The sequence below is a fragment of the Trichosurus vulpecula genome, chromosome 7 (assembly GCF_011100635.1).
Source record: "Trichosurus vulpecula isolate mTriVul1 chromosome 7, mTriVul1.pri, whole genome shotgun sequence".
Lineage (NCBI taxonomy): Eukaryota > Metazoa > Chordata > Mammalia > Diprotodontia > Phalangeridae > Trichosurus > Trichosurus vulpecula.
The window spans coordinates 267,453,297-267,476,030 of NC_050579.1; the positions used below are offsets into that span (position 1 = coordinate 267,453,297).

Genomic DNA, 22,734 nt, shown 5'->3' on the forward strand with positions numbered 1-22,734 from the left:
CCCAGACTTGGGAATACCACCTTGCCCCCAACCCTCAGTATTCTCCCGGGACAAAAGCGTCCAGTTCCCCAGTTATCAGATTCTCAACCTTTAGCAATGCCCCTCCCCTTCCAAGAATTAAGCTTCTGATTTCTGCTCCCTCAGGGGAACGCATTCCTCCTTACACAAAGAAATACAAGGTTTGTGCCAAAATATTTATTGCTGCAGCACGTCCCCCCACCCAATGATGGAAGGTCAGGGTGCTGGGGAGCTGTCTCCAAGTCTCACAGCATCTTCTCAAACAGGGCAATGGCTTCGTCTACCTTCTTCAGCTCTGCCTCTGTCTGCTGGAGCTGGGGTGGGGAAGGAGATAGCATGCGTGAGAACTCCAAGACCCAAAGGAGACACCCCCTGCCTCCAAAGTACTGGCAAACCCCTTAGCCCAGGAGGGGATCAGAGAGAAGAGGCGCCATGGAGGAGCTAAAGGGAAAATGGAAACCAAGGGAACTTCCTGCCCATCTTGAGGTCTAAACCCAACCCGTTTCTGTGTAAGCCTCACTTAACTACCCTATCCCACAGAGCTCTGCCCTTTTCTCTGAGCTGTCAGAGAACATATTCAGGTCATACACTTAATTATAGAAGTCGGACTTTGGAAGCCCATTTTCCCACCAAGTGGTTGACACATCATACCAGATGTCCTCTCTCATCATCGTCTTTGAAGCAGAGTTCCAACCAGACCCCTGCCCCCAGTTCCACCCCCATATCAGCAGTACTGTGAGGTGTTTGTGAGCCTTGGGGAGGGTCAGGGGCACCAGGTGGGAGCCAAACAGAAGATGAAGGACAATCTGTTATAAGGCATATCATTCCTTTACCCTACTAACCTGCCTGAGTCAGTCAGACCCCAGATTCTCTCGGGGGGGGGGGGGAGGGCGGGAATCAGAGATAAGGGCCTCCCTTGTGTATCACAGGCAGCAACTGCCCCCTTTTCTTCCTATGTTCAATACTGCTCTATCGTCTCCCCAAGTTAACGTTCGGTTTCCAAAGGGCAGGCAGAGAAATCAAGATATCCTCCTCTCCCCAGTCCCAATGGTGTGGGTTGAGTATGTGCAAGAAGGGTTACTTATTGTCTTACTGACCAAGTCCACATTCACCCTGGGAAATGGAGCAGGATAGCCCCTGGGAACCCCTGATAACACCTGCTTACTTCCTCATATCCCAATGTCCGTGCCCTTTGGTGAAAGAGAGACAGCATAGGACTAATTCTCAAGAAAACCCCAAATTAACGCTGGCTTCCCCACTAACGTGCTATGTGACCTTGAGCGAGCTGCTCAGTCTTCAGGTCCCTCTTCTGTAAAACCAGAAGATGGCATTCCCACAAACTTCCCAGAAGTCTTAGTTGTAGAAATGTGAGCTGCTGCTGCTGCTGTTAAAACACTGCCCCTTTCCTAGACCTGTTTCCTGATCATCAGATCTTGCAGGTCTGATGTTTTCATGTGTGCATGAGATGTTAGTGGAAGAGCCCATATAGGAACAGAAGGACAGTGCCCCACTCCACCTCCCCTTCCGGCTCCAGCATTCATGCTGGACCCCAAGAAAACAACTCAAGGCTTGGTAAGACTACCTTGTGCTTATAACCTTCTGAGGTACTGGCAAGAAAAATCCCTTAAACCGCCAAGGAGTTGTGTACTTGCTATGTAACAGGAGAGATGGTGAAAAGCTGGGAAATTGCATCCTATTCTACTATGGGAGGGGAGAAACAAAAACAGTAGCCAGGAAGGAACAGATAGGCCAGTGCCTGGGCCTTTCACCAACAAAGAATCAGGGAGGAACTGGCCTTGGACCCTGAGGTGGGTGGGGATTAACATGGGGTGGGAGGATGCCACCAAAGACCCACACACCTTGGCCTCCTCAGACTCCTGGACTTGGGAGGGAACCTTGGTGGCGTAGTCGGGAACAGCCCGACGCTCCCTAAGTCTTTGGGCCTGACGCTCGGCTTCCCCACGCTTGGCCCGGAGCTTGGCCAGCTCTCGGGCAGGATCCACCAGCCCCTGAAGCTGCAGGTGGACAGAGCATCGGTCAGACGCCAGGCCCACAGCACAGCCCTGTGGGGCGGGGACTCCAGGGAGCAGGATGGTCACAGATCCAGTGTTGGAGAGGGCCTGCACGTAGCCTGACACTGAAGAAGCCTGTGCTCCTGTCGCCTCATCTGCCACTTCCAGGAAACCTGTCATTGGAGAAAGAGGAAGAGGTGAGGCCAGATGCTTGGACATCTGGTGGGTGAGGGAGGTGAGCAGGAGCTGGCAGAGGGACCAAGACAGGATGCCTGAGGGTATAGATACCCTAAAGCGGTAGGGAGCACAGATAGGATAAGTATCAGGGGCCTGGATATGATGGGGGTAGAAGAAAACATGCTGGGGACTTCCAGGAGCCAAGATGGCAGAGTAAGCAGTAAGTCACTCTCACTCTCCCTTATATACCTTGAAAAACCCAGAAAATACCACCCCAGGAAAAATCCTGGAACAGTGGAGCCAGCAGAAAGACAGGGTGCAGCAGTTTTTTTAGCTTATGAGGCTAAGGGTATTAATGGGAAAGGTCCCTCTTGCTGTGGCTGAAGAGGACCAGTACAGGAGGTGTCCCAGCAAGCCATCGGCTAGCCCCACGTCAGCAATCTAGCAGGAGATGCTGAGCTCCGCCAACACCAGGACCTCCGCATGCCTTTGCACAGCCGGGGAACCTGCAGACACCAGCTTGAGAACCACCACTTGTGCAGGGAACAGGCATCCACCAAAGGCTCTACCTGTGCTCTAGCCGAGCCTCCGTTGAGGAGGTGATCTCCAGCGACCAGACCCCCACCCCCCGCCAAAGCTTCAGTGTAATCCTGGAGAAACACAGGAAAACCCCATCTGGCCTCGGCACATGCTAGCCAACACCACCAGCACCAGCTCAGCACCAGGTAAGCTACAGCCTCCAGCTGCCAGAACCGGAGACCCCAGCACACAAAGCCAGTAACCCAGCCCCAAGCCCCCAGAGGCAGAGATCAACTTTAAAAGCCAGGAAAAAGGCAAACACCATGAACAAGAAGCAACATAGCAAAACCAAGAAAACATGCTGGGTCCCTCACACTCAGGCTGGCTCCGGGTGAGGTTGTAATCTGCTCGGAGAGAACGCACAGCCCGGGTAATGCTGAGTGACAGCTCAAAAGCAGCTTCGGCCTCAGGATCCTTCCAAGAGAACTGTAACAAGGCAAAAATGTTCATGAGGCAGAAAACGGAGGACAAGCCTTCAACCCTCCATTGTGCCCCTCACCCAGTCCCCATTTCCCCTCAGGGGCTCTGGCCTCAATTCGAACCTCACTGGGCTCTGGGTAGGGGGTAACACAAAGACTGGGTGGAGCCTGGGGCCCCCTCCGAGGCAGGCGCTGATACAACTCCTCAGTCACGAAGGGCATGAAGGGTGAGAGTAGTCTTAGGCCCACATCCAGGCAAGTGTAGAGGGTCTGCCGGGCGGTGTCTGCTGCAGCTTGGTCCGTCCCAGAGAGCACAGGTTTCAGGCACTCCTGGAGAACAAAAACAGACCAATTCCAGCCTGTTGGATTTGGAAGGGATCTCAGAGATTACCTAGTCCGGCTTTCTCACTTTAAACACAAGAAACTCGAGGCACTCTAAACACGCAGCCTACCTCACATCCCCGTGGAACCTTAAGCACCCAAACAAATCTCCTGGTACAATGGGGATGTCTTAGCGAGGGCCAGTCGTCACTGTCCTTACCCTGGGATCCCAAGTGGCCTTCTCTCTAGCCTCCCTCACTTTGCCTTCTGCGTTCGCTTTTGTAGGTTGGTTACCAGAGAGATATACCTCCTGAGATCTGATGAGGATTGGAGCACCTCATGTGGACCCTCCCCCAAACAAGGTACATCCCAGAACCCATCCTACCCTTACCAGGTAAACGTTGCAGAGGTCATAGAGCCAAAAGCTGTACTGGGCAGTGGTGGCAGTGGGGAAGTCATAGGCACGGAAACCCTGGTCGCTCAGCCCAACTGCTTCACTCAGGCGGCTCTTAATCCAGCGGTCAGCCAAGCTCTCCTGACTGCTGGCCTACACAGGATGATGGTAGGTAGTGTGTGTGCGGGGGGATGTGGTGTGACCAAGACGAATGCCATTCCCAGGGATTGGGAAGGAGTCAGGTCAGCACAGTCCACTGGGCTAGTCCCTGCTAAACTGCTGCTATATTGGGGGTCAAGCCATCTGAGTCTGGCCTATGTAAAATTCCACCCAGTTTGGGGTGAGGAATCATATAGACTTGTAGAATCTCAAGGAACTGGTTTAAATAAGTTTAAGGGGAGCTGAAAGCTTAGCTCATGAGTGAACTGTCTTCTTGTCTTCAGAAACCCCACCACACCCATGAATAACCTAGTGCCCATTCAGCTCTATTTGAGGAGAGTTTGAGGGTACCGCCCTCCCCGTCAGCCCCTGAGGTCCCTCACTTGGGGAATAGGTGAGGGTACAAATCCATCTCCCAATGCCCTAAGGGCAAACTTGGTAGCATTCCAGAGCTTGTTACAGAAATGTCGATACCCAAGGATTCGGTTCACGTCCAGGTTAATGTCCCGGCCTGTGGAGACAGGGAGGAGTGAGCAAAGGAACATCAGGATGCATACTGTCCATCACCCCATCCACCAAGGCCCCAGGGCTAGCAGGCCCCGTGGAGGACTGCAGGGGGTCCAAGGATAGACCTCAGGCATAGCCTGGGAGAGCAGAGAGGGTTAGTGGCGGGTGGTGAGGTCATACCCTGAGAGGTATAGGCACAAAGTCCAAATCTGAGAGCGTCTGTGCCGCACTCTGGGATTCCGTTGGGGAAATCTGTCTTCTACATGGAGAGATAAGATATGTCAGAGTCCCTACAAATTGCCCTCCTTTCTCTCTTCTTCAATCTCAAAGGGATCATAGACTCACAGTGGGAAGGAAAACCAGCCTTCTCTGTTCCTCCCACAAGACCCTCCATCTCTCAGCCTCTTGTCTGCAATATCCCCCCCCCTCCCCGCCCCCACCAAGTCAAAGCATCCCTTCAAGACTCAGCTTAAGGGGCACATTCTACATGAAGCCTTTTCTGATTTCCTCTCCCAAGTCCTCACCTTTTACTCCTTGGTAGTGATTTGTATTTGTTTTCTTTCCATTTATTCTGTATATTCTTTATATGTATTTTATACATATTTACATCTTTACACATGTTCTTTATATCCTCATGTATGCTGTCTGCCCTTTCAGAGCCTAAGCTCCTTAGAATGAGGAATGTTTCATTCGTTGTGTCTGTATCACTAATGCCTAACACTCAGTTCTTGCTGTGAGTCATTTTTTAGTCCTGTCCAACTTGGGGTTTTCTTGGCAAAGATACTGGAGTGGTTTGTCATTTTCTTCTCCAGTTCACTTTACAGATGAGGAACTGAGGCAAACAGGGGTAAGTGACTTGCCCAGGGTCACACAGCTAGTGTCTGAAACTGGATTGGAATTCACAAAGAGGAGTCTTCCTAACCCCAAGCTATCTATTGTGCCACCTAGGTGCCCAAGCACACAGCAGGCAATTAATAAGTGCATGTTGATCTAGCCAAATGAAGGGCTAGGAATCATGGGAAATCAGCTTCAGCCGGTACCATGAAACAATTCCCCACAAAAGGTAATGCAAAAATGCTGAGCGCCCCAAGCTACAGACAAACTCTGCCCTGGAACATACTCAGGGCTTAGGAGATCCTGATTAACTCATCTTCACTTGCTGAAATGACTGCTGATTATAAATCAATAAATAAACCAGCTTCTCAATCTTGGAAAAAAAAGAATACTGACTGAATGACTGATTAGAGGCCATCTGGTCCATCTCCTTAGAGAGGCTACATGACGTGCTCACGGTCACACAGCCAATAAATGAAAAGCATGGAGTTCGTGGGTCAGGTTTCAAGAAGGGTCTAGGGACACTGGGATGCTGGCCAAGGATGAGGGCAGGGGCCGAGTCTCATTCCCTTCACCTTGTCCACATAATGAGGAGTGGGTGATGGAAGCCAAGTCCTGACTCCAAAGCCAGAGCTCCATCTAGTAAAGCGCTCTCTTCCTCCCCTTCCTTTTTCCACACTCTCCAGCTCCTTCCCCATTTCTATCTCTGGGGCTCCCACGTCTCCTAACAAGATCCCACAGGTTCCCCCCTCTCTTCAGAAGTCACACACTCTCTCCAACCTCTAACACTCCATACCTGCCCCTCCTTGGCTTTTTCCATTTCACCAGGGTCGAGATTGCTGTTCAGTAGCTGGTCATGGAGTCCCTAAGTAGAGATGAGGGGGTGATTGGAGAAGCTCAGCACAGAGGGTCCAGGAATTTCCTAGACGAGGGGATCTTAACCTTGTTCTTTTTTTGGCAGTCTGGAGGATGGACCCCTTCTCAAATAGTGTTTTTAAAGGCATGAAATAAAATCCACACAACTTCAAGGAAACAAATTCTATTAGAATATGGTTATCAAAATCCATACACACACGTTCACAGACCCTAGGTTAAGAAATCTTTTCCTAGATCCCCCAAAGTCCCCTCCACTCCACTCTCCAGGCCCTGGATATCTAGCCTTACCTGCAGGGAGAGCCCCCTGATGACGTCCAAGGGGTCAATGACATTACCAAGTGATTTGCTCATCTTCCGGCCATGGGCATCTCTGACAAGGGCATGGAGATAAACCTGTGGAGACAGTGTAGGGAGTTGGGGGAAGGAAGGTCAGATGGCTGCTTCCTTCCTACTCCTACTAGTTCCATACAAGAGAAACACTGAAGGAGTGTTCTACTCTCACAATCCTTGATTCAATTCTCCGTCATGCAATTCAGCTTAATTCTCCATAGGTTTCTGGTGGCCCACACTCTGGCCTATCTCTCAGACCCCATCCTTTCCAAGAGGTCAGGCAGATAGCTTGGGGATTCTGAGGGTGATATGCTGAGTGTCGCAGGGGAGGCCCTCAAAACAGATGTCCTAGGATAGGGAGTGCATCTCAGCCAAATATTTTAAAGATATCGTTTATGGAATGATCTTTTTTGGGGGGTGGGGAGAACCACACTAGCATCTGGGGTTGACCAGGCTAAAGATGGAAGTTCCAGTATTGGGCAGGGTCGGGGCACCCAGTACCAGAAGCCACAGTTTACACAGGAAAGGGCTGTTGTTCCTACCTCTTTGAAGGGCAGTTTCCCCGTTAGCTTCAGACCCAGCATCACCATACGGGCTACCCAGAAGAATAAAATGTCATGTCCTGTCTCCAGCAGGGTCCCTGGGTAGAATATACTTAGGTCCTCTGTCTGAAGAGAAGATAAAACAGGGATCCAGGTTTCTGAGATGAAAGGTCCAGGACACAGACATCTGGTTCCCCAGTCTATGTCCCTCATAACCAGTAACTAGCCTTCCTTACTCACCCCCAACCTATGACCCAGGTGTCCAACCCCCAAGTCTTTTTTATCAGGAAGCCAGGATCTTCCCTTACAAGTCCTATGTCAGACCCCAACCTTCATACCTGGTTGGGCCATCCAAAGATGGAAAAGGGAAAGATGCCAGAGGAGAACCATGTGTCTAAGACATCCTCATCTGGAAGGGGGAAGAAATCAGGGTCAGGGGTCAAGCTGGAATAAGGGGTCCAAGCTCTACCACAGTTGTCCCTGCCAGACTCCCCCCTCAATCCTCTCTTACCCTGTGAGAGACTAATCTTGTCTGGGGACACTCCAAACTCCTTGGCTGCCTTCCCCCTCGCCTCCTCCTCGCTTCGGCCACTCACCCAATACCGACCATCAGAATCCTGTCCCCAGAGTAAGAAGACATGTTACTCTGATACCCTCAGCACCTGACTTTCCTTGGACGATGCTTTCCTTTATAAAAATGAGGACATCTGCCCTGCCCCAGCTAGGGGTCTCAAGTTTCTATCCCCTCCCCCTTCTCCATGTTTCCATTCTCCTCAAGGACCTTGGAATCCAGTCCTTCATGCCCCTAATTCTTCTCCCAAAGGGACCCTTGTCTATCTTGTCAATCCCCCTTTAACCTCCTTCCCCTTCACCTACCCCCACCCCTACTCCCAGACCCCAGAAGGCACAGACGTCAAAATCTACTTCCTTAGTCTCTGACTTTCCCTGCCCCTAATACCCTTCCCTCCCATCTCCCTCAGGGAGGCCAAGGTCCGGTTCTTTTACCTCCCCAGGGGGAACTCCAGGATCGTTGACAGTGACAAAGTAGGCGGGGATTTGGTGACCCCACCATAGCTGCCGGGAGATGCACCAGTCTCTGGGGAGGAAGGGAAAGAGAACAGAATTAAGAGAAGCGGCTAAAGACCAGGAAGCCACCATCTTCCTCTCCTGACTAAATCCTCCCCCCTTCCCCTCCCCCAGTCTTCTCTCACAGCCTCCCCAGCCCTCCCCTGACATGCACCTGATGTTGTCCATCCAGCTGTGCCATATTTTCTGATGGATCTCAGGCACTATCTTAAGGTCTCCCCGAGTCACGGCTGCACTGGCTGCCTGGGCCATCTCCCCACATCTCACGTACCACTGGGGCTTCAGAAGGGGCTCAACTACATCCTTGGAGCGGCTGCAGAACACACAGACACATGAAAAAGGAGACCATTTTCCTGGAGGTCTGCCCTGGCCACTAGCTGAAAGATGGAGAGGAGAGGACAGAGGAGGAGACAAGACAGGATGGGACAAGACAGGACAGGACAGGACAGGACAAGAGAAGAGAAAAGAAAAGAAAAGAAAAGAAAAGAAAAGAAAAGAAAAGAAAAGAAAAGAAAAGAAAAGATTTGCTCTTACTTGCACAAAGGTACCACCATTGGATTGTCCTTCACTGCCCGAAATAGTCCCTTGTCTTTTAGGGCTGCCAACACTGCTTTCCTTGCCTCGAACCGTGGAAGGCCCTATAAGGTAGAAGAAATGTCAGAGTCCTCCACAGCACACAGGGCTCCAACAGCCCTCTCTTCTCCTCCACCCTAAACCTTTTCCTGTATCTAGCCCCATACTTAGGAGGCTTCTCTCTTCTTCTTTCTTTCTCCTCTCTGTCAGACTTCCCATCATCCTCCCAGCTATTCCACCTCTTAACCCTTCTCACCAGAAAGGGAGGGGGAACGTTGATGAGGTTGCCTTGGTGGTCCATGATGCTCACTGCCTCTAGCTTGTGCCTTTGCCCAACCTCATAGTCATTCTGATCATGGGCTGGTGTGATTTTTACAGCGCCTAGAGGCAGGAAAGGACAAGGGCAGGAAGGTCACAGCACCAATCACCAAGGATCAGAGTTTCCTAGTCCCAAAATAATTGTACGCACTCCCCAAGCCACTGTTCAGATGAGTCACTGCAAGAAGCAGCTTCTCCCCCAAATCTGTGGGAAAGTGTCTGCTCTAAGCAAATCTACTTTCTCCATCCTCTGGAAAAACAGTGAGGGGAGGAATGTCATGGGTGCCCCGCCCCTTCATCCCCAAACATATGAAGAAGGCCTCCTATCACCCTTGTCCCTGAAGAAGGTTGGGTAAAGAGTCTATTCCTTCCTAGCTCTCCTCAAACTCACCAGTGCCAAACTCCATGTCTACAAACTCATCAAAGATGACAGGAAGGCTTCGAAGGAGGAATGGGTGCATAACTCTCTTTCCCTGAAGGTGCTGGGGACAGAAAAGGTCAGAACCATAAGGAGCAGGAGTCCAAGGACACGGGATAGGAGAACACAAATATCTTCCCTGACATAAACCAAAGACTGGGACTGTATTTAAACCCCCGCCAAAGGACTTCCTCCTCAAGAATGGATCTACTGCCTTCTTCAGGATTGTCAACCATTCCCGTGTCTATGGGAAATTCCACCCTGTCTGTCCTCCTTAGAACCTCCTCCAGCTGTCTTGGGCCCACTGAACAGAAATACGCAGCTCCAGATAGGGATATAACCTGGTTTTATGTGAGTCTTCTCCTCCGAACCCTTATTTCCCATTCCACCCACAGCCACCTCTTTTTGGGATAGGTTTATTCCAGTTGCTTCTGGAGAGCAGGGATTGCTGTGCTTCTGTCTGTCCTGGGGGTTTACTAACATAGAGGTTGTACTTAATAAAGAACTTGTGAGTGGGGGGATTGGTGAGAGAATCTGCCCTTTACCTGGTATCTAGGGTCTTTGGGGTGTACAGCCACAGCTACATCTCCCAACATGGTCTCAATACGAGTGGTTGCTACCACCACCTCCTCATCGCTCTCTGGGTAAAGGGAGGAAGGAAGACTTAGCCTCTGCCTTTTACCCTGGGATAGAGGACCCCAGATGTCCCTGGACCCTACCTGAATCCTCTATCTTATAGGCAAAAGAAACAAGGACCCCAAATTCCACCTTCTCCTGATAGCCTGGGACAGAGAGTAGGGTTCGGCCTGACAGCTCCTTCTTATCCACCTGTGATAAGAGTAAGAAGGTAAGAATGGGGGCAATTAGAAAAAGAGCTTTATGTAGCAGGAAATGGGCTGAGGAGATGATTTAGGGCAATGGAGGGGAGCCAGGAAGCTAGCCTGCAGAGACCAGAAATCTTCCTGGAGACACCACACACCTCAATGTCAGAGATGGCAGAGTTGAGAGTACATGACCAGTTGACGAGGCGGGTACTCCGGTAAATGACTCCATCGTTATGGAGGCGGACAAAAGCCTCCGTGACAGCAGCTGAGGGTTTCTGGAAAGGGATGAACGGGGGACGAGGGTTAAAGAGAAAAATATTTTCCTTTTGGAGAAGGGGGTCCTAGTTGTCAGGGCGAAGGATCTGGAGTAGAAGGGAAAAGGAAAACCCTGATGGGAGCCTGGTTACTCCCACCACATGCCCAGGGTAGAAATCTTCTCTGCTTCAAAGACCATGAGGATAATAGATTTCAGTCCTTACTCTAGTCCCCTGTCCCTATCTTTAGGGACACAACAAAACTGGCCATGGTGACAGAACTGTGTGTTTCCTGTAGCAGTAATGATTCTGTCTGCTGATAATGGCCTCAAGTGTGTCTTGGGGACACTGGGACCCAACCTGACAAGAGCAGAGAAAGTATGCTGGGAAAAGAGCACTGGGACTTGGAACCAGGAGGCCTGGGAGGATTCCTGGCTCTGCCCATCTTTGGGACGACAGACAAACTTCACTTAACCTCCCTGAGCTGCAGTTTCTTCATCTATAAAATGAGGGGGTTGGACAAGATGGTCTCTAAGGGCCCTTCCAGCTCTAACTCTATGATTCTGTAAGCTCAAATGAAGCAGCTGGACCCGATGATCTCTGCGCTCCCTTCCAGTTCTAAATCCTAGGATCCTAGGAGTACTGTAGGACAAAGGGAGGGCCCTGAAGACCACGTAGAAGAGTCTAGACTTGATCCAACCACCGAGGAAACATGAAAAAAGGTACATCTGCATAAGCTAACACTTCACTGTCCCCTCCTGTTACCACTACATCAGGAAGCCCCTTGAAGAGGCACATACAAGGTTGTAGCTAGTAAACAACACCTGTGGGTGGATGGGTTGGCTGGTGAGGAAATCTGCCCTTTACCTACCATCTGGTGCATCATCATGGCTACATTCCCAACACGGTTGCCACCACCACCTCCCCAAACAAGGGGCTCCTTGTAAGCCCCTTGAAAGCAAGGAAAACATCTCCTATTTTTCTCCCACTACACCTAGTTCACAGTGTGGTGTGCGCAGAAAGCAATTCACTAAGGATTTACTGGTCCATAAGTGATGCTGCTGGGTCACCAAATCTAGTGAATCCTAAACTCCTAATCCCTCTACACTCACAGGGTCCATGGTGAAACAAGCTCGATCCCAATCCAAGGAGCCACCGAGCTTCTTTAGCTGATGGTAAATTCGGTCTCCCTTCCTGGAAACAGATGAAGGAAAAGCTTTGGGAGGAGGTTGGTCACCCCCATCTCCACTCTTCCTAATTCTCATATCCGCTCTGGCTGCTGAGAGCAGGCAGGCAGACAGACAGACAGACAGAGACAGAGACAGAGATACACACACACACGTTCTCTCTCACTACCCTACTCCACAGTATGCCTCCCCATCATGGAACCAATGCCAACTGAGTCCCCTATCATTGTCTTGAAGTAGGGAGAACCTAGGTCATCAAAGTTCTTCTATAGAGGCACTTTTCCCTGACCCTGTGAATCCATCCCTGCAAAGAAAAAGATTTTGTTGTACACTCACTCATTCTTCCATTTCCAGACTTCCTGCAGGAAGGCCTCCCGACCAAGCTGGTGGCGGTTCAGCCCACGTTCCCGCCATAGTTTCTTCTCTACAACCACCTGTGTGGCAATACCAGCATGATCACAGCCTGGGTTCCACAGGGTTGTCTCTCCTCTCATTCGGTGCCTGGAAGGGTTAAGGTGTTGATAGGGGTGCGATGTTTCAATCATAATATGGCCTCATTAAGAAAGAAAAGAGTCAATAATCCAATTGGAGAAGGGATTTGGTGGTTATATTGATAAGGCAGGGAGGCCCAGAAATAGAAGGCCAACAAGAAAAAAACGCAAATCAGAGGGTGGAGGTGGATGGGTCAGACTGCATCAATACAAGTCAGGGAAGGGGCTCTAAAGAAGGATGACAAAAGAGCCCATCAAGACCCCCAAGGCTGTGCCAAGATGGATGGATAAATGAGAGATAAGTCATGGAACCATGGAACCAAGCAAGGGAAGGAAATGGAAATAGCCGACAAAGAAGCCAACAAAAAACAAGTGAAAAAAAGCTGAACCAGTGAAGGAAAAAAGAGGACTCACTGAGAAAAACTTATCAAAGGAAGAGAAACCTAATGGGGAGAGAGCCAATGAAAAGAAAGGACTGGAAGTGGAGGTCCAGAGACCACAGATGGGTCTTAGGAAGTAGAAGAGCCTCACCAGCGGGTCAGCGAGTCCTGGATGGCGTTGGTGAGGGCATGGCCAAGGTGCAGGGATCCTGTCACATTGGGAGGTGGGATGCACATCATGAAGACACCTCGAGGATTAGGCTCTGACACACTGGCACGCTAAGGTGAATGTGAAGGGGCATGCTTCCTTTAGATTTTTCAGCCTCCCTTGGCTCTGGCCACTCCTAGCCAATATTCCCTTCTCAGACCCCAGTATCTGGCCCCCCAGCAGCTGGTTCTCAATCTAGCCCTCCACTTTAGCCCAGACTCCTTTGAGGGAAACAGGGTCCAGCTGCATGCTTACCCCATACTCTGGTTTGAAGAATCCTTGCTTCTCCCACCATGAGTACCAAGCAGCCTCAACATACTGGGGGCTATAGGAGTCAGGCATGGAGCCACTGACATCTGAAGGCGGAGAAGAGAGGTCAGTGGGGTCACAGTGCAAAATTCTGTGCATAAAGGAGGACAGAAATAGGGGGAAAGGACTCAAACTAATTTCAGTGGCCTAGGGATCTCCCAGATAAGGAAACTACCAGTAGCAATATAGGTCAGCAATTTATAGTCTTAGGAGAGTTACCTAAAGCAGTGACAGGTAAAGTAACTTGCCCCAAATCACCAGCCATTATGTGTCAAGACAGGACTTGAACCCAAGTCTTCCTGAACCTGAATCTACCTCTCTGTCCCCTATGATGTGCTACCTCTCCTTCTCCCCAGATGGAGGATATATAGTAGAGAGAGATATGGATTCAGCACAGGAGTCAGGGTATGTCTTTCTCCTCCTCCTGCCCAATACCTTTCTTCTCCCCTGTTGGAGTAGGGATATCATAAATTATGACCCCAGGGTCCCTTTTCTCCTTCTTCTCAACTTTTGGCTTCTTCTGTACGGGAAAGAGAAGATGATTCAGATCCTGTTTGAGGGTGCCCCCATCTTCAGCTGCTTCTAGATCCCGATTTCCCAAGCCCTCACCTCCCCAGGGGCCGGCTGATGCAGCTGGTTCTTTTGCTTCTGTTGAAATTTCTCCAGCTTTTCCCGCTTCTTTGCTTCCTTTTTCAGCTGGGCTGCAGTCTTGGGGGGCCCAGAAGCTTCAGAGCCTGAAAAAAAAGTTTAACCCTCTTAGAGTCTGCAGAAAGTAACTTCACATTTCAGATAAGAGTAAGAAAATGTTGGCCTGGTACCATTTTGCTCATCAATTCCACATCTATCATTTGACTATCTTGCCTCTTCCTCCATCACTGCCCCTGCATCTTTACACCACTTCTCTTACTCAGCCAAAGACAGGAAGTGAGCTCCATAGAAGGGGGGCGGGTGAGGGTAGGGGGAGGGATATTACATTGTACAGTAGAAAGAGCCATGAATTTGGAATCACAGGACCTAGCCTAGTCACTTGACCTCTTTGAACCCGTTTCCTCATTTGTAAAATGATAGAACTGGACTAGATCGCTTCTGAAGTCCCGTCTAACTCTAAATCTGTGATCCCACCATTTTATGATCCACTCAGTCTCCCCTTCTCCAATCCTTACCTGGTTGCTGTGGGATAGGCCGTACCCCTGCGCACAAAGACACTTCCCCTAACACAGCCCGAAATTCTGGTTGCTGGACGCACGTCATGAACCAGCGGCTCACGTTACCCCAAGCCCAGCGAGCAGGGGGGTCTAGAACCTAGGGAGGAGGAGGTATGGAGAGCCAGATGAAGGGAAGGTACAGCAAACCCCCCTACTCAGCCTCTTCACATTGTCCTGACACTCACCCTTTTCATTTTGCCCTCTCCTAGGTCTGGTTCCTTCCCCCCAAACACTCCTCTTCCTCAGCCCACCCCAGGGCAACTCACATAGCGGAAGGGAAGCAGAAGGGCTGTAACAGCTGCCAGGTCGGCCAAAGTCGGGGCTTCCCCTGCCAAAAAGGTGTGCAATCTCAGTCTCTCCTCCAGTGGGCCCAGTGCCCGTCCCAGGGCTCCCAGAGCTGCCTGAGAAGAAGGAACAAACAGGAGGTGAAAAGGCAGGTAGTGATGGAAGTGTAGTCAAAAGAAATCTGGGTTCAAATCCCATTTGGGAAATCAAGGCCACTGTTCAGTTCAGTCATTTCTGACACTGTGACCCCATTTAGGGTTTTCTTAGCAAATATACTAGAGTGGTTTGCCATTTCCTTCTCCAGTTCATTTTACATATGAAGAACTGAGGCAAACAGGATAAAGTAACCTGCCCAGGGTTACAACGTGTCAGAGGCCGGATTTGAACTCAGGAAGAAGAATATCCCTGACTCCAGACCCAGCACTCTATCCAGTGTACCACCTAGCTGCTCCCTCAAGACTATAGGCAAATCGTTAACCTCTTTAAGCCTGTTTGCCACTGGTAAAATGGAACCTAGCTCACAAAATTATTGTGAAAAGTAACTGAGATAATGTAAAATGTTTCCTAAATACTGAAATGCTACATATGTGTCAGCGATTATGATTATCCTTCCCTCCCCGCAGGATTCGCTCCCATCTTAGTGCTGTGCTATTAATTTCTTCTTAATGCTCTCTGAAAAATCACTTTTGTCCTAACTACAAACCAAAACGCCTAACTCTGGTCTTGGTCCCCTTTCCCCCCATCTTGTTTCCTCATCACTTAAATTCTCTTCTCTCTACTGCTCCCTCATCATCTAGTCTCTCCCCTCCCCTTCAAATTAATTTCTACTTATCATTCTCATTCTGTCTCTCCTCCTTTGTCTAACTCGAAACCTAAATTCACAAGCCATAATAATTATGGTAATTATGACTAAGTTATAGAATTAATGTTGCTCTGCATTACGGTATGGAATTTCCACACCAGTAGTGTCTGGCACCAATGAAATCACCAGTCGGAGAAGAAAAAAAAAGGTACATATTTGTAGACAGTTTTAAGGTTTACAAAGGAAGTTTATAGTGTGTGTATGTTATGTGTATGTGCGTATACACACACACTTATGTGTTGCGTTTATAAATATCCTTTGGGCCTCAAAATAATCCTGTAAAACGGTTGGTAGTATTAAGTACCCCAACTTTGCAGGTGAATAATCTCTGGCTCAGAAAGATAACGCTTGAGGTCATGTCCGGGAAGTGCTGGTTCTGGGACTCTCCAAGTCTTCCAACTCCAAATCCGGCACTCCTTTCACTCCATTTGTCCCACCATCTCCTTCCTCCCCTCCCCCCAACACCCACCTTCTAGTTCAACCTTTTCCATTTTCCTCCCATCCCCCCAATTCCTTCCCACGACCTCCTCTTCACCTGAGGATCCTGGGCTGGGTTCCGAAGCCCTAAAGCGGGTAGCGTGGCCCCACAGGCAGCGGGCACCAGCTCTCCATCGGCATAGCTGACCCACTGTTGGACGAGAGTAGCTCCCCGGCTCCCTCCGGGACCCCCCATCCCCGCGGGCCACAGCAGCTGGGCGACGGCTGCTGCTCCCCACACTCTCAGGCCCCCTGGTCCCTGCTCTAGGACCGGCAGACGGGGCGGGGGGATGGAGGTTCCACTGGTGGGGGGAGGCTGGAGGCAAACCCGGGGAGGAGGCCCTCCCCACCCTGGGCCAGGTCCGGACTCCCCATAGCGGGCAGCGATGAGGGCCCGGAGGCTGGGGAAGGCATCAGGGTGAGGAGAGACATAGAGGATGGACATGTTCCCCGGATGTAGCAGGAGCCAAGACCTGGGGGGACAAAGAAATAAACAAGTCCCGAGTCCTGACTCAAAGGGATCTCAAAGGATGAGGAAGCCTGGGGCGAAGGGCAGACCTCACTGCCGGCTCCCCATCCCTACGGATAAATGGTGTTGGGGTGAGGGGGCGCACATGATAAGACGCTAGGGACGGGGGCAGGGGGGGACCAGGGTTCAGCCAACGATCCTGAGGCCCCCATTTCCTCCTGCACCCCCATCCTTCTGGGCCCCAATGCCTCCAGTGTCAGGGCAGGCTAGAGGAAAAGAGGCTTAAATCCCATCTGTGCCCCCTAACGGGGAGAGGTTGAGGCTGGGGGTGTAGGTGACGATCGCAGAACTGAGGGCGATGAGGGGGCAGGGCCGGGGCAGGGGGCTGCCAGTGCGGGGAGCTAGGCTTTCTGAACACCTGGACTAGGAAGGGACAAGGAAGGCTGTGTGGCGACACTGCAGGGCATCGGCGGGGTCTGGGGTGCGGCTGAGGCAGGGATGACAGCCTCATCCCCGGACTCCGGGGAGGGCCAGGTCGGGCCAGGGCATCTGGGGGCCAGAGGCTGTGGGGTTGGTGCGCAGGCTGGCCGGTAACTTCCGAGCCGTCTAGGCCGGAAAGGGGCCTAGGACAAGGGAAGCGGATGGCGACGAGCTTCGGGGATGATGGGGCCGTACCCTGCCGCGGGGCGGCGGCGACAGCTCGGGGTCCTCCCCGGCTACCAGCGAACACCGGCTCCGGCCAGAGCCGCGACTCCGTCCACGTGTCTCGCCGCCTTTGTGACAGACCACCACTTCCGGGTTCTTGGAAGGACCCCAAGTTTCATAGCTGTTTGGTCTGGAGCCTGTTCCGAAAGAAGAGAGTCGGGGTCCTGGCGGGGTGGGGCCGGGACGGGCGGGTATAGACCTCGCTCCTGGAGAGGGGCCTGACCCTCGTTGGGGTGGTCAGGGATTGTTGGGGGTGGGGCGGGCCTTGGGTCCTGAGGGGTAAGGCTCCGGATCCGGCGGCGGCCCCTGGTGGGAGGGGGTGGGGCTCCCATTCAACAATCGCCTCAGTCTGGGGCTCGGACATGCGCACGCTCGGCTCCTGGGGCTCCTGCGTGATCCCCACTACGCCGCCTGTCGCGGGCCCAGACCTACGCCTGTAACCCCCTGGCGCGGTGTATGCCCTTTCGTGGGGACAGGCTCCTTTGGGGGGGGTGGCCTGGTCGCACAGTGGGTCTCCCACTGTAGGAGGGATTATTAAGTAAAGCTCAGTCAGTCAACAAGTATTTATTAAGTGCCCGTCTTGACACACTTCAGGGATACAAATGAAAACGTGCCCCGTGGTGGGGGCCGGGGTTGGGGAGTGGGGAGTTAGTCTCTCGGAGGCAGTGCTTGAGCCGAGACTCGGGGGTTGGCTGGAGTTGAGAAAGGAAGCAAGTACAGGGATGGGGGGTGGCGGGAGCGCCGGAGGAGGGAACGTCCCAGGAACATGGACTAGGACAGTTTGACTAAAATGCAGGGCGCATGGAGTGGGAGTGCTGTGTAATTAGCATGGCACCAGATTGTGAAGGGCTGTAAATGCCACATTTTATCCTAAAGGTGAGGGGGAGCCACTGGTTTCTTGACAGGGTGAGCCTAGTACTTTAGGATTATCAATTTAGCAGGTGTGGGAGATGTACTGAAGTGAACGTGGAGGCTATTAACATAGTCCAGATAAAAAATGTTTAGAGGTCTGGAAGGCGAAGGTCAAGAGCATTTATTAAGTATCCACTATGTGCACCTAGCTAAGGGCTGGGGACACAAAGGAAGGCAAAATCCCTGTCCTCAAAGAGCCAAGTCTTATGGGGGGAGGGGGGAGGACAACATGCAAACAACTATGGACCAACAAAAGATCTACAAAATAAATTGGAGATAATCTCACTTGCCTTGAGTACTGGGCAAAGGCTTCTTGCAGACAGTGGGATTTTAGCTGATACTGGGAGGAAACCAAGAAAGCTGAGAAGGAAAGATGAGCAAGAGTTATTGGCATGGGAGACAGCCAGGGAAATGGAAGAGTTTGGAGATGGAGTGTCTTGTGCTCAAGCCACAAGGAAGCCCTCCTCACTGGATCACAGAATAGTGAAGGGGAGTAAGATGTAAGAAGTTTGGAAAGAACAGGACATTAAAAGCCAAACAGGTCTTTATATTTGGTTCTGGAGCTGATGGGGAGCTCTTGGAGTTGACTGAATTGGTGAGGAGGGTGTTGTAGACTGACCCCATTTGTCAAATAAGAGGAGGATAGATTGGAGTGGAGAGAGACAGGAAGATCAACCAGCAGTCTATCATAGTAGCGCAGGCATCAGATGATGAGGGCGGTGTCTGGGGAAGTGGGGTGGGGAGGACAAAGTGATAACACTAGGTTTAGAGTCTGAGAATGGGAGATTGGTAGTACCCTGGACAGTAACATGGAAGTTAGGAAGAGGGGAGGGTTTGGCTTGAAAAGTAATGAGTTAAGTTTTGGACATGGCGAGCTTATGATGTCAATATGACATCCATTTTGAGAAAGTGGGATCAGGAGAGATGAGGTCAGGAGAGGTTAGGGCTGAATGAGTAAATCTGAGATCTTTTGGGACGATTGTTAAAACCATAGGATCTGAGAAGATCACCAGGGTAAATAGTACAGAGGCAGAAGAGAAAGAGGGTCCAGGACAGAGCTTTGGGGGAATCCCCATAGTTGGCTGTGGTATAGGAGGAGGGGTTGGATTTGAGAGACATCGATGAAGTGGAACTTGATAAAACTTGACAACTCTCTGAATACGGAGGATGAGTGTGAAAAGCTGGGGATGACTCCTAGGTTTCAACTGGATAATGAAGAATAGAACTAGGGAAGTTGAGTGGCTTTGGAAGAAAGATGAGTTCTGTTTTGGACAAGCTGAGTAGGAAATGCTGTGAGAAATTAGTGGAGATGTCAAACACCTGGCTAGATATTCATGGACTAGAGTTGGGGAGAAAAGATGAATGCTGTGTATGAAAATATTTAGAGCAGCTCTTTTTGTGGTGGCAAAGAAGTGGAAATTGAGGGGATGCCCATCAATTGGGGAATGGCTGAACAAGTTTTGGTATATGAATGTAATGGAGTACTATTGTGTTGTAAGAAATGATGAGCAGGTGGACTTCAGAAAAAACCTGGAAAGACTTATATGAACTGATGCTGAGTGAAATGAGAAGAACCAGCAGAACATTATACACATTAATAGCCACATTATTCGATGATTGACATTGATAGACTTGTTGTGTTGTTTGTCCTTTGTTTTCAAGGAGAACCATGGCATCAGGGAACTGATGACATGACTTGCAGTTGACTTTGATTTGAGTGAGGGAGGGCTCTGCAAGGTCACCAGCCTCACTTTCTCCTCTAGAGCCACTTAGCTCTTCTCAGCAATTCGAGGATCTAACACAACTCCTTCCAAAAGACTCATGCTGGAAAATGCTATCCACATCCAAGAGAAAGATCTCTGCGGTCTGAATGCACATGGAAGCAGACTGCTCTCCTTTTGTTTTGTTTCTTCTTTCTCCTGGTTCCTCCCATTAGTTCTAATTCTTCTTTACATCATAACTAATGTGAAAATGTTTAATATGAATGTATAAGTAGAATCTAAATCAGATTGCACACTCTCTTGGGGAGGGGGAGAACATTTAAAACTCAAAATCTTATGGAGGTGAATCTTAAAAACTAAAAATAAATTAATTATTAAAAAAAGAAAAAAGAAAGATGAATGCTGGAGATGGCCATTGTGAGTCATCTGTATACAGATACAAGTTGAATACAAAGGAGGTGATAAGATCACCAAGCACAAAAGTCAAGAGTCCTGTGATAAGCAAAGTACTTACTGAGCATTATGTGCCAGGCACTGTGCTATGCTTTAAGGATATGATTACAACCTTGACAATTCCACCCTTAAAGGATTTACATTAGAGGTGGAATGCAAGGTGGCTGGTAAAGAGGCCAAGTCCAGGAAGTAAGGAGTGATACACCCACTTATTCTGTGGTGACTGAATGCTTCTTGACCCCATCTAGAGTTTTCTTGGCAAAGATACTGGAGTGGTTTGCCATTTCCTTCTCCAGCTCACTTTGCAAATGGAGAAGCTGAGGCAAAAAGGGTCCCACCTAGTGTCTGAAGCTGGATTTGAACTCAGATCTTCCTGACTTCAGGCCCAAGCACTATTCACTATGCCGCCTAGCTGCCTGAATATATCCACATAGTAAAGCAAAACATGGATAAGCCTTCAAAAGGGACCTAGGGTTCAAGTCCCAAGGAACCATATACCACCATATACTCTCTGGGCCTCGGTTTTTTCATCTATAAGGTGAGGAATTTAAATTGGGTCCAAAGGTCCCTTTCAGCTCTAAGTCCGTGAGCTCCATTAAATTATCCAAATGATTCCACCAATTTTGAGTTGTCTACTTTTCAAAGGGAAAAAGTAAGAGTTAAAGAAAGCATTTTGGTAGAAATACCCTCAAACTCATCAATGTTTCCTTAGTATTCCTTTATGTTTTCCTTTAATTTCTTGCTTTCCAAGGTACATGTAACATACAAATAATGTCAAATATAGAATACAAAAAATGCCAAAAGCAGTACTGTCAATGAGATAACATGGTTATTCCGTACTCTTATTATTAAAGTTTGCATAGAGATTAAAAAAAAGTCCCAAGGAAGCAGTGTCACTGAAGATGAGGAAAGTGAGTATTCAAAAGAAGGAGGTGGCCAATAAGATCAAATGGTGCATAAAGGTGAAGAAGGATGAGAACTGAAACAGGGACTATTAGATTTAGCAATCAAGAGATCTTTGGAAACTGGAAATAGCAGTCTTAGTCAAGTGGAGAGGCTGCAAGCCAGATTACAAAGTGAGAGGTTAACAAGTGGAAGCAAGGTGTAGTCAGTTTTTCTGAGTTTGGCTATCAAAGGAAGGTGATATAGGTTACTACTTGAGGGGATAATTTTTTAAGAGTAAGGAAGAAAATGGTCAAAGGATATGAAAAGGCAGTTTTCAGATGAAGAAATCAAAGCTAACTATAGTCATATAAAAATGTTCTAAATCACTTTTGATTAGATAAATGTAAATTAAAACCACTCTCTGAGGTATCACCTCACACCTATCAGATTGGCTAATATGACAGAAAAGGGTAACAATAAATGTTGGAGAAGATGTGGGAAAACTGATGCCTTGTTGGTGGAGTTGTGAACTGATCTGATCATCCTAGAGAGCAATTTGGAACTATACCCAAAGGGCAATCAAACTGTGCATACCCTTTGATCCAGAAATACCACTATTAGGTCTGTATCCCAAAGAGATCATAAAAATGAGAAAAGGACTTACATGTACAAAAATACTTATAGCAGCAAATAATTTTTGTGGTGGCAAAGAATTGGAAATTGAGGGGATGACTATGAATTGGGGAATGGATGAACAAGTTGTGGCATATGAATGTAATGGAATACTATTGTGCTATAAGAAATGATGAGGATTTCAGAAAAACCTGGGAAGACTTGTTATGAACCGATGCTGAGTGAAGTGAGCAGAACCAGGAGAACATCGTACACAGTAACAGTAACATTGTGTGATGAAACTCAAAGTTTTAAAAACAGATGTTCAAAAACAAACAAAAAAAAAGTTTTTTCATGCAACTAGAAAATGATATACACAGGCAATGGGGCATAGAAATTTATCTTGCCCTATAAGAAAGGAAGGGAAAAGGGGATGGGAGGGGAGTGGGATGACAGAAGGGAGGGCTGACTGGGGAACAGGGCTACCAGAATATACACCATCTTGGAGTGGGGGGGAGGGTAGAAATGGGGAGAAAATTTGTAATTCAAACTCTTGTGAAAATCAATGCTGAAAACTAAATATATTAAATAAAAAAAAGAAAAATGTAAAAAAAAATAATGAAAAAAAAACATTGTGTGATGAATTACTTTGATAGACTTACTTAGCTCTTCTCAGTAATATAGTGATCCAAGACAATTCCAAAAGACTCATGATGGAAAATACCATCCATATCCAAAGAAAGAACTGATGGAGTCTGAATGCAGATCAAAGCATACATACTATTTTCACTTTTTTGTTGTTTTTTTCTTTCACATGACTGATACGGAAATGTTTTACGCGATTGCACATGTTTAGCCTCTACGAGATTGCTTTGGAAGGGAAGGAGAAAAATCTGAAACTCAAAATCTTTCAAAAAATGAATATTGAAAAT

At 49.1% G+C, this 22,734-nt stretch overlaps 1 protein-coding gene across 1 annotated transcript; it reads right to left on the reverse strand.

Moving 5' to 3' along the window:
- Positions 1-180: 180 nt before the first annotated feature.
- VARS1 (valyl-tRNA synthetase 1) lies at positions 181-17,570 on the reverse strand. Its single transcript, XM_036767461.1, has 30 exons — positions 17,190-17,570; positions 16,104-16,518; positions 14,688-14,822; positions 14,380-14,518; positions 13,826-13,950; positions 13,652-13,736; positions 13,163-13,263; positions 12,851-12,978; positions 12,165-12,329; positions 11,754-11,835; positions 10,543-10,662; positions 10,283-10,391; positions 10,109-10,203; positions 9,537-9,627; positions 9,084-9,208; positions 8,789-8,892; positions 8,409-8,567; positions 8,174-8,264; positions 7,680-7,785; positions 7,507-7,577; positions 7,169-7,294; positions 6,585-6,689; positions 6,217-6,285; positions 4,767-4,845; positions 4,463-4,590; positions 3,918-4,073; positions 3,329-3,535; positions 3,101-3,212; positions 1,878-2,203; positions 181-332 (listed from the first exon to the last, which is right to left on the reverse strand). Exons 2-30 carry the CDS (start codon positions 16,488-16,490, stop codon positions 264-266), a joined length of 3,795 nt encoding a protein of 1,264 aa, XP_036623356.1. The 5' UTR covers positions 16,491-16,518; positions 17,190-17,570; the 3' UTR covers positions 181-263.
- Positions 17,571-22,734: the final 5,164 nt, after the last annotated feature.

What these genes read in the sequence shown, in the direction of transcription:
- VARS1 (XM_036767461.1), bottom strand. Translation starts at nt 16,490, where the DNA reads ATGTCCATCCTCTATGTCTCTCCTCACCCTGATGCCTTCCCCAGCCTC. An exon ending in CTGGAGTTCCCCCTGGGGAG is followed by an intron (nt 7,786 to 8,173) that starts GTAAAAGAACCG and finishes CTCTGGGGACAG; the next exon opens with GATTCTGATGGTCGGTATTG. An exon ending in TTGTGCCTATACCTCTCAGG is followed by an intron (nt 4,591 to 4,766) that starts GTATGACCTCAC and finishes CTGTCTCCACAG; the next exon opens with GCCGGGACATTAACCTGGAC.